The sequence below is a fragment of the Gopherus evgoodei genome, chromosome 12 (assembly GCF_007399415.2).
Source record: "Gopherus evgoodei ecotype Sinaloan lineage chromosome 12, rGopEvg1_v1.p, whole genome shotgun sequence".
Classification (NCBI taxonomy): Eukaryota; Metazoa; Chordata; order Testudines; family Testudinidae; genus Gopherus; species Gopherus evgoodei.
Window position 1 is genome coordinate 9,602,221 of NC_044333.1, and position 17,670 is coordinate 9,619,890.

The 17,670-nt window shown below is 38.3% G+C and overlaps 1 protein-coding gene across 9 annotated transcripts in view; it reads left to right on the plus strand.

Annotated features, from left to right (window-relative positions):
• C12H16orf70 (chromosome 12 C16orf70 homolog) overlaps positions 1-17,670 on the plus strand; it is a 50,344-nt gene that overhangs the window by 6,042 nt on the left and 26,632 nt on the right. For 7 of the 9 annotated variants that reach the window (XR_004002791.1, XR_004002792.1, XR_004002793.1 and 4 more), the window contains exons 3-6: positions 2,197-2,279; positions 7,035-7,118; positions 13,720-13,763; positions 16,595-16,674. Coding sequence is in view for 6 of the 9 variants with exons in the window: in XM_030581422.1 (XP_030437282.1) it covers positions 2,197-2,279; positions 7,035-7,118; positions 13,720-13,763; positions 16,595-16,674 (291 nt within the window). In the remaining 3 variants the exon portion in view is untranslated. Of the gene's footprint in view, positions 1-2,196; positions 2,280-7,031; positions 7,119-7,496; positions 7,583-13,719; positions 13,764-16,594; positions 16,675-17,076; positions 17,287-17,670 lie in introns of those variants that run through there. The other 2 variants (XM_030581423.1, XM_030581424.1) reach the window with 2 other exon arrangements.

Consider the following 17,670-nt stretch of genomic DNA (forward strand, 5'->3'; position numbering starts at 1 on the left):
CCTAGTGTACCTATCACTACTGCTGCTTGTAGCTTTGCCATGCTCCAGTGGATGTTGATACAGTATTAACATTGAAATGTACAAAACAGTATAATGCTTCCTCACTCACTCTTACTCATCTCCTTTGCTCCTGTTTGCTCTTAATGAGGATTTAGAACTTCTTCCCACTCTACCCGCCAAAGAACTTACTCATTTTTTGTGCATTAAGTGTTGGAAGAGCGTATTTGTTCCCTGCAAGGACTGATTATGCAGCCTCTTTAGCACACCCAGCCTCTGATGATCATAGGAGAGAGCATGAGGTTTGGAGTTCAATCTGAGTATCCCACACAGCAGCTGAGAGCATTGCCACTGTGGGTCAGCTTGTCTGTTCTTATTTAAAATAATTTAAAAGTGAGATAGTATTTCTTTCTCTATCTCCTGGGAGTACAATCTGCCATTTATGAAGAAATTTGTTCTTCTCACTGATGTGTACTCCAGGGAACAACTTTGCAGCAAAATTTATATCCAGTACTTACGTTTGAACAGTCATCTTCAAATTTGCCTTTTGTGGAAAAGCTTGCACCCATAATTCTCCAGCAGTGAAAGCAGCAGTGGGGAGAGGGCTGAGACAAAGGGTTTGACAACACAGTGGTAAAAATGTTGGCATCACATCTCTGCTATAGCTTCCACTATTGCTATGGTGGAAATGTCCTGGCAACAAATTACAGTAGAACCTCAGAGTTACGAACTCCAGAGTTACGAACACCGGAGTTACAAACTGACTGGTCAACTGCACACCTCATTTGGAACTGCAAGTATGCAGTCAGGAGCAGCAGAGACCAAAAAAAAAAGGGAGGGGGGGAAGGGAATGTGTTAAAGTACTGTGTTAAATATAAACTACTAAAAAAAATGGGAAAGCTTAAATAAAAAAGGTTTGACTATGTAAGGAAAATGTTTCTGTGCTTGTTTCGTTTCAATTAAGATGACTAAAAGCACCATTTTTCTTCTGCATAGTGGAGTTTCAAAGCTGTATTAAGTCACTGTTCAGTTGTAAACTTTTGAAAGAACAGCCATAATGTTTTGTTCAGAGTTACAAACATTTCAGTGTTACAAACAGCCTCCATTCCCGAGGTGTTCATAACTCTGAGGTTCTACTGTAGATATAGTTTTTTTCTAATATAGACAAGGTCTCATCTCTTGTTTCAGGAGTTGATGTTACATAGCTGATTCTATACCAAGAATAGTGCCTTACTTAAATTTAAGGTGTAATTTATATCCGTCAATTAAAAATTTACATTGAGTATAAAATATAATCTGACCAAAATAACACATACCATGGTATGTTTTCCAGAATAGGGACACTTTGCTTTTTTTAAAATTACAAAATTAGAAAGAAGAAAATAATGTAGAAAGAAGCAAGAAGCTAAAATAAATAGCAAATCAAAACTATAAAAGCTGAATTGACATGTAGCAATCAGTTACATTTCTGTATGGGTTTATAAGCTTTTTTCAGCTGTCGAATTGTGATGTTGGAACCAGGAATATATGTACAACTTCTTTACACATGATCACATTTCATTAAGAGATACCACAAAAGTTTTGACCACATTACTGAAGAGGAGCTGACACTGCACTATTCTCTATGTAGTATTAGCTATGTAACATCAAACACGAAAACAGGAGATCATCTACTTTAAAGTCTGTAATGAGCTTTGTTAGAAACTGAATTGCAGCAGGATCTTGCCGTTAAACCACATACTTACCTTAGCATGCATACCTTACTTGATTCTGCAAAAAGAGTTTATTTCAGAAATAATGGTGTGTAATGGGCTTTGGATCAGGCCCTTAGACACATTATTGGAGAATTAAATCCACCAAGAAAGGTGATTCAAATAGAAAACTGCTGTATATACATAAGAAAAATGTGAACTCTTTCTGCATAAACTTTGGCTTGTTATTTTCCTTTGTTGGAGATAATGGGTCTTTATTTTTTGAGTAGAAGAACTTTATTGTTTGGTGGATAAGCACAGACCTTTCTGTTCCAGAAACACTGCTGAGGTCACAAGTGAAGTAGGCTTTTGTTATTGTTTGCAAATCCTTATGTTGCAACTTACTACTTTTAGGTAATGAGCCAATTTTACCTCACCTTTAACCTATTGGCCAAATTTATTATCTGTGTGGAGAAATTTGAGAAATATGACTTGTGTTTATTTACAGGAATGCCATTGGCTCAAGCTGTAGCAATTCTTCAGAAACACTGTCGTATTATCAAAAACGTCCAGGTTCTCTACAGTGAGCAGGTGAGTAGAGAATGGCCAGGCCAGGTTGTTAAAGTAATAATTTTGTGATAACTAAGCAATAAGATATGAAGGTGTGTCAGTGTTGTGTAATGCTACACCCTGTGTATAGTTCAGCCACATGTTGTGGCTGTTGTCTAATATCACTCATCTTGAAGTGTGTGGCTTTTAAAAGTGGCTAGTTAAATATTATTATGTGTGTTTTTTGAATAACTCTTTCAGGAGGGTAATCAAAATATTTTATCAGCTGCTAGGATTCGTTGTTATGGCATGATATTGCTATAGCTTGGAATTTTCAGGCACCAATAATTCATTCTTTGGTGAATGCTACTTTTTTATGTTGACATGTTTTAGTAGGATAGGGAGCTCTGGAAATAGTGTGTTGAGAAATGGGAGTTTATTGCTAAGGTTGCTAAACTGAGTAGTTCTGACTCTCTTGATATAAAAGGATTTAAACAAGTAATGGCTGTTTTGAAACTGAGTTTAGTTTTTATAGTATAGGAAAGGACTTCTGCAGCTCTGCTCTTTAAATAGCTGGGCAGTGATCTTCTAATCTGTTCGCATTGTTTCTGTCAAGTGTTGTAATATTTTGTAATGGTGAAATACTTCTAACTTTCTCAAGTCCTGTCTGATGCAGTGATGATGAGCCCATGGGAAATGCTACTCTTGCTCTTCTGTGCATCAGCATTTCTGCTTGCAAAAGCAGATGCAGTAATTTAAAACACCTAGATGTCTTAATCATGCTTTTGCATGATTTAAACATTATCCAGTGTTACATTAGTTCCTGTGCTTTTGATGTCCCTCCTGCATTGCACGTTGTAGTGTACTGGAGGCAAAATCTATTAACTAGGTGTAATAAAATGCATTTTTTAACTTCTCTAGTTTTTGGGCGAGTGTGAGGAAGGGAGATGGGGATACCGAATACCGTGAAAATATACATGCTGCCTGTTCTCAGCTACAATAAGCTTGTGTTGTGATCTGTTGTTTTTAGGAAGCAGTAGATTAGAAGACTTTTTCACATTGTCCTTAACTAAATCTGTTACAATTTGAATTTGTATCAACAATCTAAAGACTGAGCAAGAGATCCTCTGACACAAGAGTACAAAAATAATCAAGGGAGAATCCTGACTCTTTGGTTTACTGCCAGATACATATCTCATTAATTAAATGAGTTTTATCCTTTTTTTCTTTCCAGGTAATATAGATTTATGGCTTTCATAATGTCTACATATTTACTTTGCAAATTAGAAATGTAGCCCATTACAAATAATACACTAGACCATCTGTATGACAGTGGTTAGTAACAGCATTAGTTTGTGTCCCACATTTTCTCAGCCCGTCAGTACAGTGCACTGCAGAATATCTTCTGGTTTTATTTAGAAGAATAATGTAATCCTTGTTTCATTCTGTGATGTGGTGTAATAGAAGGGTTAATATATCAGCGCTAGAAAACATAGCATACTGTTCGTTGAGCTTTGTGCTTTTAGAAAGATCATGCTGAGACTAACTAGAGATCTTTCCTCAAAGACCATCGTTCATCTTCACTCCTCAAATGATCATAAATATAGAAATGTTTTTATGGGATCATGTTTCCTGAGGAAAAATGTTTGATAGATACAGTATCAAAAATAAAAGTATTTTGAGCATTGAGAGTGGTTCTAAACACGTGTTTAGATTATAACCATTCCATACTAAGCACTTATATTAATTAAGCCCCAGGCCTGCAACTGACTGCATGTGGGCCCAACCTTGTTCTGGGGCAGATCCTCACTGATTTCAGTGGGGCTTCGTGGGTGCAGGGATCTGCTGGTGTGGTCACTTGGTTTCAGGGCCTTAATGAAGTGTCTCTTTTTGTTGTCTGGTCAAAAAGAGTTATGTTTATATACCTGGATTTAAACATTGAGAATAACTCCTCTTCTCCATGATGTTTTTTAAAACATGTTTAAACAATAGAACATAACAGCTTAAAATATTTGAGCATCTAGACTACTATCGTGAAACTCCAAGAGTGTGTGTTAATTCTTTACAAATGTATCTAAAAAGACTTCTCAAATTCAGCCAGCTCTGTTCATATTAAGGGTCTGATCTTAACGAACATGGGAAGCCTGAAATGCAGCAGAAAAGCTTTATGAACCTGTCTCTGTAACTGTAAATTGAAGGAAAAGCTTAATTCTGGGGTTTCATTGCTGGTGAATTTTGATCTATGGGTATTTAATACCTTTATTTCTAAACTGTCAATGGGAGCTGGGCATCTAACTCCCATTTGTGCCTTTATAAAACTCCCCCTCCATCTTATACCATCAGAATATAGTAATACCTTCCATTTCCCATAGACTTATGTGGAGTGGTATTGTATAGAAATCACCTTTTGGGAAGGGTTAATCTCAACCACCTCCTGGAATTTTTTGTCATATTTGAAGTTTCGCTTTGAGTACTAAAAATCCCATTAATTTAACTTGTGTCCCCCAAATTTTTCTTTCTTTCTGGCCATAAAATCTGTCATAAGGGAAGATGACCTGCAGAGTGTGGTAATTACCATGGCTTCTCTCAGATTGTTGTTTTCCCTCGTTAATAATGTTTTCAACTTTCACACTAAGCCTGAATTAAATTTATAAACATCCTGTGTAGAACCTTAGAAGTCAATTTGCTTAATCTCCTGGATAATGAGCTACTAAAATCAGTGGAATGCAGAGCCCATCACGTATATTCGGAAAAGTTATGTAGTATGTCTTCGGCATAACACAATGGATGTTCTTAACTATGTGTATAAGCACTGAATTAATTTTCTAAGACATCAGAAAAGTTCTAATACTAGCACTGATAGTCTTTTCTCTTGATATATGACATGCTTAAGTATCTCCTAATTCTAGACAACTTTGCATATTTGCATGTTTACTTTCTCACAGCTACCTTATTGCTTGGATAGAACGTAACTGGTTTTCTGTAAGGATGGATGCGATACTTAGTATAGAGTGGTTATAATCTAAACACAAATGTGTTTAGCACCATTCCCAATGCTCAGAATGTCTTTATCTGTGGTACTGTACCTATCAAACATTTTTCCTCAGGAAATAAGATACTATAAAGACATTTCTATATTTATGATTATTTGAGGAGTGAAGAGCAAGAATGCTTGCTGTTGGAGTTTCTGATGGCATTCCTGAGTGTCTCTCTCCACCTCCCGTGATAAAGTATTTTCCATTTTCCCTTCTCGTAGTTAAAGGAGCATTATCAGTTGATAAAAAGGCCCCAAAATGTACTCTCCGTAAAGGAAAACAAATCCTATGCGGCATTTCTGGAGAGAGTACTTTTGTATATTGTTATAGTAGCAGTTAAATCATAGGGAAAACATACAGTACATACAATATTTCAAACCACTTTTGGTCTAACTACAAAACATTCATGGAATAAACCACATTTATTTTGCACCTTTGACTTCCTTTTATTTAAAAAGTGGATTAGATAGGAGCCTGGATTAAATAGGCAAAGCGATTTAAAATCACATTCAGAGGTCCAGGATTTGGTCTATTCAGTTGTGGACCTATAGCAGTTTTCAGATTCGTTTACAAGATATCAGTCAGAGATAGCAATGAAAGTGTATCCCTGAAGTTTTTCAGTGGTATAGAGCATCTATCCTTGGTTGTTCATGAGAAACCTGGCTTTAAAACTATGAAATTCTGATGTATAGTAAACCTTATTTATATTTTACAAAAACAGTTCTAGTTTCTCTCACCTGGAGGCCTGTACAGTTGATTTACTTTAATTACTGAATCTGACTAAAAATCATAGATATGCTGTAGTTATAGCTCTCCCTTCTGCTGCCATGACAGTCTGTTCATGTTAGGTCAACTTCTCCCATTTGAGTTCCTCCAGAGGGGTAAGATTCACAGCAAGACTTACAGTGCCGGACTTTATCTTAGGTTGTGAATTTTAGTGTTGTTGGCTGCCTTTGCTTACCTACCAACCTTCTCCACCTGCAGGGAAAAGTTGGAAAGGTGGGTTTCATTGTGTGTGTGCATGCGCGTGCGGGAATGTGGGGTATGTGGTCAGACTGGCTGTGCTAGAGGCAATTTACTGGGTATGCCTGGACTACGTTGGCAGTAGAGAACTGCTATCACAGTATACCACTGAAAATAGAGACAGCCTTAGAGTCTGATCCAAAACTGATTGAACCCAGTCAAATATCTGTTCACGTCACTAGGCTTTTATTTAGGCTCCTAGTTATTATGACTCACAGTAACTAAGGAAACGTAAATTTGCAGCAGTCTGTCTGAAATATTCCATTTAGAACCTCACCCAGACTGGTTATGATATTCTTTGATATTTGACGTGCATACCACTTTCTTAAGTATAATATGTAGTCATTGCTGAGGAGAGGCTCTTCAGTCTCCATAAGATGAACCCACCAGTGCTGAGTGCAACAAACTATCCTACATGATGTGTTCCAATTTTTCACTCTTAAGCCCAAAATGTCAGTTTCAATTGCCCTTTTTCCATCTGTAAAAGCAGCAAGAAAGCTATATTCCTACTTGGTTGTGAGTTCATGCAAGGTGTGAACTTATCAACAACACTTCTGTTTCATTAAATAGGAAAACTGAAGGCTACATGTACTTCGGTTTAGGCATATACATAGAACAAAACAATTGGTTGCCATGCCAATTGAATTGACCATTTGGGAAAAATATTTTTCTTTGCTTTTTATATATGTGGCAACAGTCAGCTTTCCATCTAAATCCTTCTACTATTTTTGTTTTACAGTCTCCTCTTAGCCATGACCTCATCCTTAACCTGACTCAGGACGGAATCAAACTGCTGTTTGATGCTTTCAATCAGAGACTTAAGGTACCAAAAAAGTAACTAAAATAGATTCTAGCCTAGTCTTACAAATACTTAAGTTAACAAATCATTTTTTTTTTACATAGTGTTTATATGCCAACTCTAACAGACTCATGCAGTACAAGACTATCGCTGTGTTTCTGTTTGTAAATACAGAATATCTTAATATTTTGAAATATATTGGGCATTTTCAAGAGTGATCTCTTCCCTACTTTGTTCCAAATTGGGTCATATGCTAAAAATGGCTGAGATCAGATCCTGCATTTTTGCAGTGGGGGGTGTGTGTGTGTGTGGTGGTGGTGGATTTTTTCCATTTGCCCTTTTATTCTTTGCTTCCATTTTATCCATATAAACACTTTTTTATCCCCTAATTCTTGCTTTCAGCTGAACTAAATTCATGGTATACTCATGTAGCCACTAGTGCACCTGAAGTCATGTGGCATCTCAGAAGACCAAATTCAAATAAACAGGTACTCCTCCATGGAGTTTAGCTTACACTGAATTAGCATTTGTACCACCATCATTCTAACAGTGCTCCCAGCAGTATCCATTAAGTGATGCTGTACTCAAAGAGGTGCATCTCCCACGAATGCTTTGCAGTTGCATCATATTTGCTAGAAGACAGGCTGGTTACAACTACCCTACTCATAGAATTCAAGAGAAACAGAGAAAATACTGCTATTGTGGTGACATGGTTCAGCCAAGCAAATGGACAAGTACAGGTGTGCAACTGTAGAGATGTGATTAGGTTATTACAAAATAAAAAGGCTTTCTTAATTAAAACACCGTAGCTGTGTATTGGTTGTGGGGTACTGAGCCGTTCACAGAGTCACCAGTTCAAGTTCTGGTCCAAATTCTGACCAAGAATCAGTGTTGGCCGTTCAGTAGTCTTTCTGAAACAACTTTGTGACACCCTACCAAGTCCTGTTTCTAGTGGACAAGGTGTAGACAGAAAACCCCTACCCATTTGGCACAAATTGACATGCTACTTGGCATCACCTGTACAAAAGAGAAGTACTGTGTGAACATGATTAGTGATCTACAGTGTCAACTCTGACAGTGGTTCCTCCAGGAGAGGGTGCCTCACATCACCCTTCCAGCCACGATCAAGGGTGATATATGGCGGGGGTTCTCACCCTTTTTCTTTCTGAGGACCCCCCAAAATGCTATGAAAACTCCATGGGCCACCTGTGACACAATAAATGTTTTTCTGCATGTAAAAGCCAGGGCGGTGTTAGGAAGTAGCAAGTTTGGGGCACCATGCCACAGGGGCCCCCATGAAGCTACATTGCTCAGGCTTCAGCTTCAACCCCGGGTGGAGGGGCTCAGGGGCCTGGGCTTCAGCCCCATGCAGCAGGACTTCAGCTTTCTGCCCTGGGCCCCAGCAAGTCTAATGCTGGCCTTGCTTGGAGGCCCCCCTGAAACCTGCCCGAGGCCCCCTGGACCCCTGGTTGAGAACTGCTGCTCTATGGAACCTTGTTTTTTCTACCTGTGGCTGTACCGTCTGTAGAGAACTGTGCTCTCCCAGCTTTCAGTTTAGACTTCCCATGAGCACAAAAATCACTGTAAAGCCACTACAGAGGGTTGAGGGGAAGAAGTTAATCAACTGAAATATAAGATATTCTAATGGACTAAATATTTGTGAATTGCATGTAATTTGGATTGTTATTTTTAACTAAATTTAAGATTTCTTTATAGTTCAATACCATTATGCATTCATATATTTTATAATTGTTAGATGTATACCTTAAATGTTAAAAAGAAGTTAATATGTGCATTTTTCAGGCTAATTTTCCATTAAGAGTCAACGGAAATGAAATGAGATGTGATCAGATATTTTTCCTCCTTCAGAATGGGCCGGATTATAGTTTATAATTGAATTATGGAGGCTTCTGTTTATGAAATCCTTCCTGTATTAATGGGATCTTGCTGTCTTTAAAACAGAAGTCTTATTGATATTCAAACAGTGAAAGTGATGTTAGGGTTATTAACAGGATGTTTTAAAGCTGTTTTTCAGAAAGAGCTGCGTTTTCCCGGTGTGGGCTGTTGCTTGACCGTAGAAACTCTTTTCAGTAGCATTATTTCTTTAAAGAAACTGAGCTTGATAAGACTGAAATAATCACTTCAATTATACATCGCATTTCCTGCCATTTATCTGAGCCTCTGAATCTCATTTTTAATAAATAAAGCAGCTCCTTCTCTCCTGCCACCCCCAAATCTCTCACTTCAGTTTTTGAGAGGGTGGGATCAATGTCATTTGGATACCAATAGCACATATTCAGGAGTTTCCCTTCTATTCTTCCTCACTCTTATGTGTTTAAATTCTCCACCTACAGTCTGTTTAAAATTAGCAGGGTTAAACAAACTGATCTGGTTTAGTGGTCCAGTAAAAATGCATTTTGGTCTCTAATCTTAGATGGTCAACAGTTGTGTTGTAAATTGTGCAAACTGTACAATTGTAAAAGGATATAATAAGTATTTTGTGAAATTTAACTGATATTTATAAAGCTACTTGGGACATATTCTGTGTGCGTGCACACATTTATTTCAGATCACTTCTTAGTGGAGTGATCAGACTTGTTTTAAGAAGAATTTGTTTTTGGTGGGGATTATTAAAGCCTGCTGTAAAGATGGTATGATTCATTTTAGTTTCTCCATGATTCAGAACCCTAAATTCAGCAGTGAAACTGACAAAAATCGTGTCACTTCACTCTGCTGTTACTTGAATAGTATGTAGCTATTAGAGCTGGTCATGCGGAAGATAATAATAAATAAAGGCTTCTGGAAGGTAGAATGGCAGAGTTTGGAGGCTGAGGGAATAGTGGCAATATCCATGACATGCTTTTTGTGCCTGTCTGGGTAGGAAGAGACCTCTCTGTACCTTCCAGCAGCCAAAGGGATGAGGGGTCTTTAAGTCTATTGCATATATTACCCAGAGGCTGAAATGAAGCATGGTGCCCTGGACCAACTTTTAGGGATAGCACTCTAATCTGAGTCCAAGTACTATCCTCCTCTCACCACGCCCCACTCCTATTCAGCTAGGGAAGGAGCTAGACTTCCACTATGCTGTCGTTTCCCGTTGCCTTGCAAATTCTACAAGCCCTGTAAAGTATTAAATATTCAACCTGTAAATGCTCTAAAATTCTTTTAATGTTAGATTATAGTAAATTGTTTAAACTACTGATCTTTCTCAAATTCAAGCCAAAAGCTTCTTGATTATGCAGAGATTGATCAATAATTGGGTTTGAATGCTGCTGATTACACATTTGCTTTTATGAGCAGTGGAATAAATACCATGGTTGTTTTGTCAATAGTAGCTAAGCTAGTTTTTAAAAAGTCCTGCCTTAGCCTTATGGCTTATTGCAGTATTTCTTCAGTGGGTGTGTCTGCAATGACTATGAGTTTATGTAAATGCACTGAGTATTGCTGGACTGCATAATTATCTACAAATGTTCCAAAATAGAGCTTGTTTCTTTCTCTTACCTGTAGTTTATAATTGTGTGCTAGACATGAATAGATTTTGAGTTTGAATAATGGGATGATAATTTGATTAGGCTTGGAAGAACTGGATTTTTACTGGTAAATGTCAATTTCACAGTACACATACAAACCAGTTAAAAAAAATTTCCATCAGTGATAACTGAAATTTACAGAGCCATAGTAGAAATATTGCTTGAGATCTTATTGGAGTTTGATTTTTAAGAATATTTACTTAGTATATTTTGACATGTGATGTTGACAACTTTTGTTTTAATGGTTATAAAACTTTAACTTGTTGATTCTCAGTGTCTGTCATGCGATGTTGACAACTTGTGTTTTAATGGTTATAAAACTTTAACTTGTTGATTCTCAGTGTCTGTCATGCAGTAATTGTTTGACTCCTCCCATAATGGGAAAACTTAAATCAATAAAAAAGAGAAAAAGCTTAAAAGCCATAATTTTGCCCAACTTTGAGAATTTAAATTTATAAAAGTAAAAAGTGATTAAAATAAACATCAGTGTCATCCATTGCGATAATAAAAAAAAATTGAATCATGTCAAGCGTACTTATGATGAATTGGCACTTTTTTGACTACTGTCAATGCCTCTTGCTGACTTGGAGTTCATTTACCGAACACACAGTTACTTCAGCTGACTGTGCTCTTTCTGTGTTCTTTGATTCATCCTTTATTATATTCCTGGATTGTGAATAGTTTTAGCCAGGCAGCAGCCTTTGATTCCAGCACTCATAAAAAGCTGCTGAGTATTTTCCATTCTTGGGTTAGGCTAGATATTTTTTCCCTCACTTCCAGAGATGTCCATGTGCAAAACAAGAGCATGTGGAGGACTTAAGAAAATGGATTTTGGAAAAAAACAAATAAAAAATAGGACTAGTACTGACTCACAATAACGCCATTTAAATGATCTTCATTCTTACTGGGGCATCTGTTAGATCGTAGCAGGCAATCTAGAAGAATTGAACCAAAATTCTAATAATACAAAGTGTCCAGGATTTTAAGAAGCAGAACTAGGATGACTATATTTATATATAAACTTGCTTTAATGGACGGAAGAGAAATACTTGTTCACTGGGGTTTGTTTGTTTGTTTGTTTGAAGTTGAGTTTACCAAATAAAAATGTGTTTCCTACTCAGCTTCTTAGTTGTCTAAAGTGTATTGGCTTTTTCCTTTATACTTGTCATTTTGCTTGGGGAAATTTTCATTTTCTTATGCGTCAACAGTATACAATTAAACAGGAAGTACTTATTATACAGGATGTTGTGTGTAGTTTTAAATGTACATTATAATATTTTATATAGGGATATTTGCCAAACAAATTACTAAAACAAGACTTCCTTCTTGGTTGGTGGCATTCATATGAATTTAAAACCATGTGTGTTCAGTTAATATGCAGCATAATATGCAGAGTTTTTAAAAGTCTCTCCAAAATTCTCAGTACTACTTATGATGGGAGATTCCCCTTTATCTTCCATGACCCTGTGTCCACAGCCGCATTTCCTCCAGCCACAGTGGGAGGGCTTCTGTTAAAGCTTCATGAAGGATTATCCAGGGCAGCACAAGGCTCCCTGTTTTTTGCACAGCAGTTAGACACCATCCTCTCTTTCTCTCTGCAGCTACTGGCACAGGAAGAAAGGTATCTAAATTTAGGAGAAAGTGCGGGAATGGAGAGGGGCCAAGTTTAATCCTTTTTTATGCCCTGAAAATCTGCTTTAGGCCAAATCTAGCATCAGGAGCCATTAGTGCAGATTCCTGTTCCCCAAGGAGACTCATCAAGATCAACAGGAATCCATCTAGGTGCAAGAGTCTGCAAAAATGTATGCAGGCTCAGGCCCTCATAGTGGAGGTTCTGATGAGATCTTCTCTAAATTAAACAAAAACAAGATATGTACATAAAACAGAAATATTTAGAGTTATTATGCCTCTGGTCTGCTGTTACCCTTTATGGATGGCTATTTTAAGTGTCTGTTACAGCACCTAAAGGTTAGGTTAGGTGTCTTGTGTGTTTACTTTGAAAATTAAAACTTTTATATCTGCCACAAATCACTTTGCTGAGTGAAAAAATGAGAGAAGTCTGAATATAGTGAAAGGTGTACAAGGAACCATCATTTTTAGGCATCTGAGGAGTCCAGCCCAAAGAATCTTCAAATGTATTGATAGCACGTCTGTTGCATTTCCATTAGGAGACCACCTGCATTTGGTAAACATTTACTGTCACTTCCTTCAGAGATTGCTTAAAAGAAGTTGCTCTGTGAATACTACTTTAGCCCCCGATCTGCCAAAATGATCCATTCATACAGATCACCATTGAAGTCAGCAGGTTCCATTCAGGTGCAAGGATCCACCTTTGCAGAGTCATTTACAGGATTGGGGGGTGTTTGGTGCTTGTTTTAGAACTGTGATAAACTCTGAAAATTGATGCTCACTAATCTATCTTGATTTGTTTGCAGTGTTGTTATAGCTATCTTGGTCCCAGAATGTTAGAGAGACGAGATGGGTGAGGTAATATCTTTTATTGGACCAACATGAGGACCTGAAGAAGAGCTCTTTGTAGCTCGAAAGCTTGTCTCTTTCACCAACAGAAGTTGGCCCCCGCAAAAAAATATTACCTCACCCATCTTATGTCTCTAATCCAGTGATGGGCAACTTGCGACCCGCGGGCCACACACGGCCCATCAGGGTAATCCTCTGGTGGGCTGCGAGACAGTTTGTTTACATTGACCATCCACAGGCACAGCGACCTGCGATTCACCGTTCCTGGCCAATGGGAGCTGCGGGAATCATCAGCCAGCATGTCCCTGCAGTCCACGCCGCTTCTTGCAGCTCTCATTGGCCGGAAACGGGGCACCGCGGCCACTGGGAGCTGCGGGTGGCCGTGCCAGTGAACGGTCAATGTAAACAAACTGTCTTGTGGCCTGCCGGCAGATTATCCTGATGGGCAGCAGGTTGCCCACCACTGCTCTAATCTGGCTTGATTCAGTTAAAACCAAACAGATTTCCACTAGAGAAGGTGAACTTGCAGTAATAACTTGGGTCAGTAGTCTGCCCTAAATATCCTATTTCAAACTCCTGTGGAACTTCAATAATTTTTTCTATTTTCTGTCTTTCAGGTGATTGAAGTTTATGACTTGACTAAGGTGAAGTTAAAATATTGGTAAGTGATTTAAGATTATTTTGTACTATTGGGTCACACATGATATTTTAGTTACCGTCTCTTTTTCACTCCAGTCATAATTATTACTGGACTGCACTGAATTTTTGTCTCATTAATTTCTCTTCAGGAAAACAGTTGTACATTTTTTCATGAGAAGTTAATTTAATTATTCAGAAGTAAAAATAATAGGTGATATTCTCAGAATATATCAAATTAAAGAACATGTTCTCAACAGAAATAAGTTCTGGGTACATTTTGAACAAGAGTCCAAGTATTTAAGGTTGGCAGGCATGATGCATGTTGGATCATTAGTTTTGTGGTGCCAGTAGGATTGGTTTGGGTCAGTTATACTGTATTTTGTTGCTTATGCTTATTATAATTATTCTGTTTAGCTGGGGAAGAGCTTTCAATTATTTATATGCTACTCTAACAGTGAGAACAAAATTCAGATAACATTTCTAAGCGTATTCCCTGTGTACATTACCAATCCCTTGTTTCTTCTAAGGTTTTTAGACTTTCTGTTCTCATATTATTAAACATGTATATGTAGCACGAAAGATGGGCATGGACCTTTACAAATAAAGTTTCAGACTCTCCCTCAAGGACCCTTAAAATCTAGGGGCAGATATGACTTCAGGCAAGGGAGAGAAAAGAAGACTTACACAATACAGCTGAGGTTTTATGTTCCATACAGACATGCATTATGAGAGTTATTTGGAGATGTATTAGGTGAATGTAGAAGTCTGGGTGGTATATAGTGCTTGTGTTAGTGACTGGCAGCGACTCCCATTTTTCTGGGAATCTGGCTTTTTTCTGGTTGCCACCAATTTTTCATCTTGTGTGTTCTATTCACTGATTATTTTACAAGTGTGAATGTGGTGGGTAGGGAATGTTAATTAGGTAAAATAAACTGAACAGCATTCCACTGCCACATACAGTATGTGGTATTATATCTAGTTTTTTTTAGAAAGCCTGCATCCCATAATTATCAAAGGTTAGTTATAATAAAAAATGATCCTTGTGAAATATTTTAATGGACATACTATTGAAATGGTTTATGCAAGCCAAAGGCAGAATTTCTTTGATTAAAATCAAAAGTCCATCTTTTTCTTATTTTCAAAAGCCCACCTTATGAGTATGGAATTGTCATTTTTCCTCTGAGCTCCAGGGCTGAACCTGAGACAGAACTTATCAAGACTTTTTTGTATTGGGAGTTGAAGGTTGGGAAGCTGCGTACACAGAATGATTTTAGAAATACCCACAGATGTTTGTAATAGTTCAATTTAAGTGAAAGATCTTTTTTGAAAAGAGATCAGTGCTCGCTCTCCCATGTGGCTGTCCCTTAAAACCTCTTTGTTATGGAAAATGGCTGTAATACCCTTCTTTCCAAATTTCTTGTAGCAATCATGGAATTATAGGGTTAGAAGGGACCGCAAGGGAAATTTAGTCTAACCCCCAAGCAGTGGTATCAAGTGATGAAAGCAGGGTCAAATTCTTCTCAACAGAGCAAAACTTAAAATAGCTGCAATTCGTGGATTTGGGAAGTTTTCATATTATGTGTATGAAGGCAGAGTCTGATTTTATAAATCCTGTATTATCTTTTTATAGAAGTCTAAGGGCCAAACCCTGTTTCCTTACTCCTGATACTCATTCAGAGTAACTCCACTGACATCAGTAGAGTTACGAAGGAGTAACAAAGAATAGAATTTGGCTTTAAGAATTATTTCCCTTCTGTTACAAAAAATTCATATAGTTTTTGGCTGAGCTTGTGAGGCCAAAAACTCAACTTGATGGCATTTCTCTGTTTAGATGGAACACTAACTTTTGAACATAGCCTCCAATCAATTCACATCACAGTGAATCTTGAATAGAATCCCTCAACTTAGATCTGTCCATCCTCGCAGGTGGTATACAAATGTTGACATCCTGAAAAAGAGAAAAAAGGAGAATGAGAATGGCGGACACTGACATGGGGGATTGGGGGAGGGGTACAAAGTAACACTGCCTGGGGTAAAATGGGGACACACACAGCATGAGGGAGAGGATAGAGGGTTGCAGGGAATCTCCTAAAATAGAAGGAAATGGGAGGGAGCCCCTCGTGTGTGCAGTTAGCTTGGCTGACAGAAGCAACAAAGTGAGTGACCCCAAAGTATACCGTATATAGTCATTCATAAGCCGAATGTTTTTGGTAAAAAAGTGACGCATCAAAGAGTGGGGGTCGGCTTATAAATGGATCTACACCAAAATTTGTTGATTTTAAACTCTATGGAATCATTGAATTGAATATCTAATACATTGCCGTTTTGTTTACCTGGAGCATCTGCAGGCATGGAGCCCCTCAGCTCCCTGTGGCCGCGATTCGTGCCACTTCCCACAGATCCCATTGGCTGGGAACGGCAAACCGCGGACACTGGGAACTGAGGGGCTTCATGCCTGCAGATGCTCCAAGTAAACAAAACATCCCGGCCCGCCAGCAGCTTACCCTGATGGGCCAGGAGCCAAAGTTTTCCAACCCCTGAAATATAGGGTCGGCTTATGAAAGGGTCATACAGTTTTTGCTATTTTTACCTAACCATTTTGGGAGGTCGGCTTGTAAACGAACAAGCTAATGAACCAGTATATACCGGATTTAATTCTCCTTACCTTGTTAAAACATGAGGTGTTTTCTCTGGTATTGGATTGCTATGTGAGATAAATGTAACATAATTTTCCCTTGAAGAATGAGTTGTCTGAGCATTCTTTTTTTTGTAGTTAGATGATTTTAACTAATGAACCCCAGCTAGTAGCCCACTCCTTAATGATGATTCAGTGGCTTTCATTTTCTTTTTCAGTGGTGTCCATTTTAACTCTCAGGCAATTGCTCCAACCATAGAACAGATTGATCAATCGTTTGGAGCAACACATCCAGGAGGTAGGCTGTGGTATTTCTGAGGTCATCCCAAGTAGACTTCACTTACTATCTTCATCCAAATGAATTCATCTCTTGGTTAACATTAAGAATGACAAACTGTTCTAAAGAATATGCCGTGTTTTCATATGAGAAGCCGATAAAGCCTTCCGATCTTAATTGAAATGAATTATGTTGTTTTTCAGAGAGTTGTCACATTCTTACACTTTACAAAATATTCCCATTATATTTAAATTTGAAGGTGGCCTACTTAGGTAACTAAAATAATGTGAAATATATGTGGCCTGATAATATGTTCACGTAGCATTAATGGGCTCACGTGAACCCACAATAACAAGGAATTTCTAAGGTTTTTTCCTTTATTCTTGTCTAGTTTAGGTGGAGAGAGAATTTTCTCAGGCCATGTCTACACAAACGCTTACTGTGCAGCAAGTTGGGGTGTAAAGCTCTAGCATACCGTGCACTAACTGTCCGTGTCCATCCTGCTGATGCGCACTACAAGCTTCAAGCAACAGTATGTCAGTGTTCCCTGGGGAACATTTATCGTGCATCATCAAGTCCACGCAGGCAGTGTGCTGGAGTGCTGTAGATATATATACCTGAGCTTGCCACTCAGTAAGTGTTTGCGTAGTGATGTCCTAAGTCTCAGTGCCTGGTTAACTGGACTATGGATAAATACAGAAAAGTGGGTGGGGAGTGAGATGCCCCCCAGACCAGGGTAAGAACACCGGACTGTTTCAGTAGTTCCTTATGGCCACTCTCCAGTCTGGAGGTTGGAACAGCAGCCAGACCTTCTGAGCACCTGCACAGGTGTCACTGGATCCATGTAAACAGACCACATTGTCATGTGATGTGGTCAGCAGGATCCGCAGTGCTCCCAGCATGAATCTCTCTGACTTCAAGGTGTGGCATTCTAATTTATTAACACAAACACATAAGAACATAAAAATGGCCCTATTGGGTCAGACCAAAGGTCCATCTAGCCCAGTATCCTGTCTT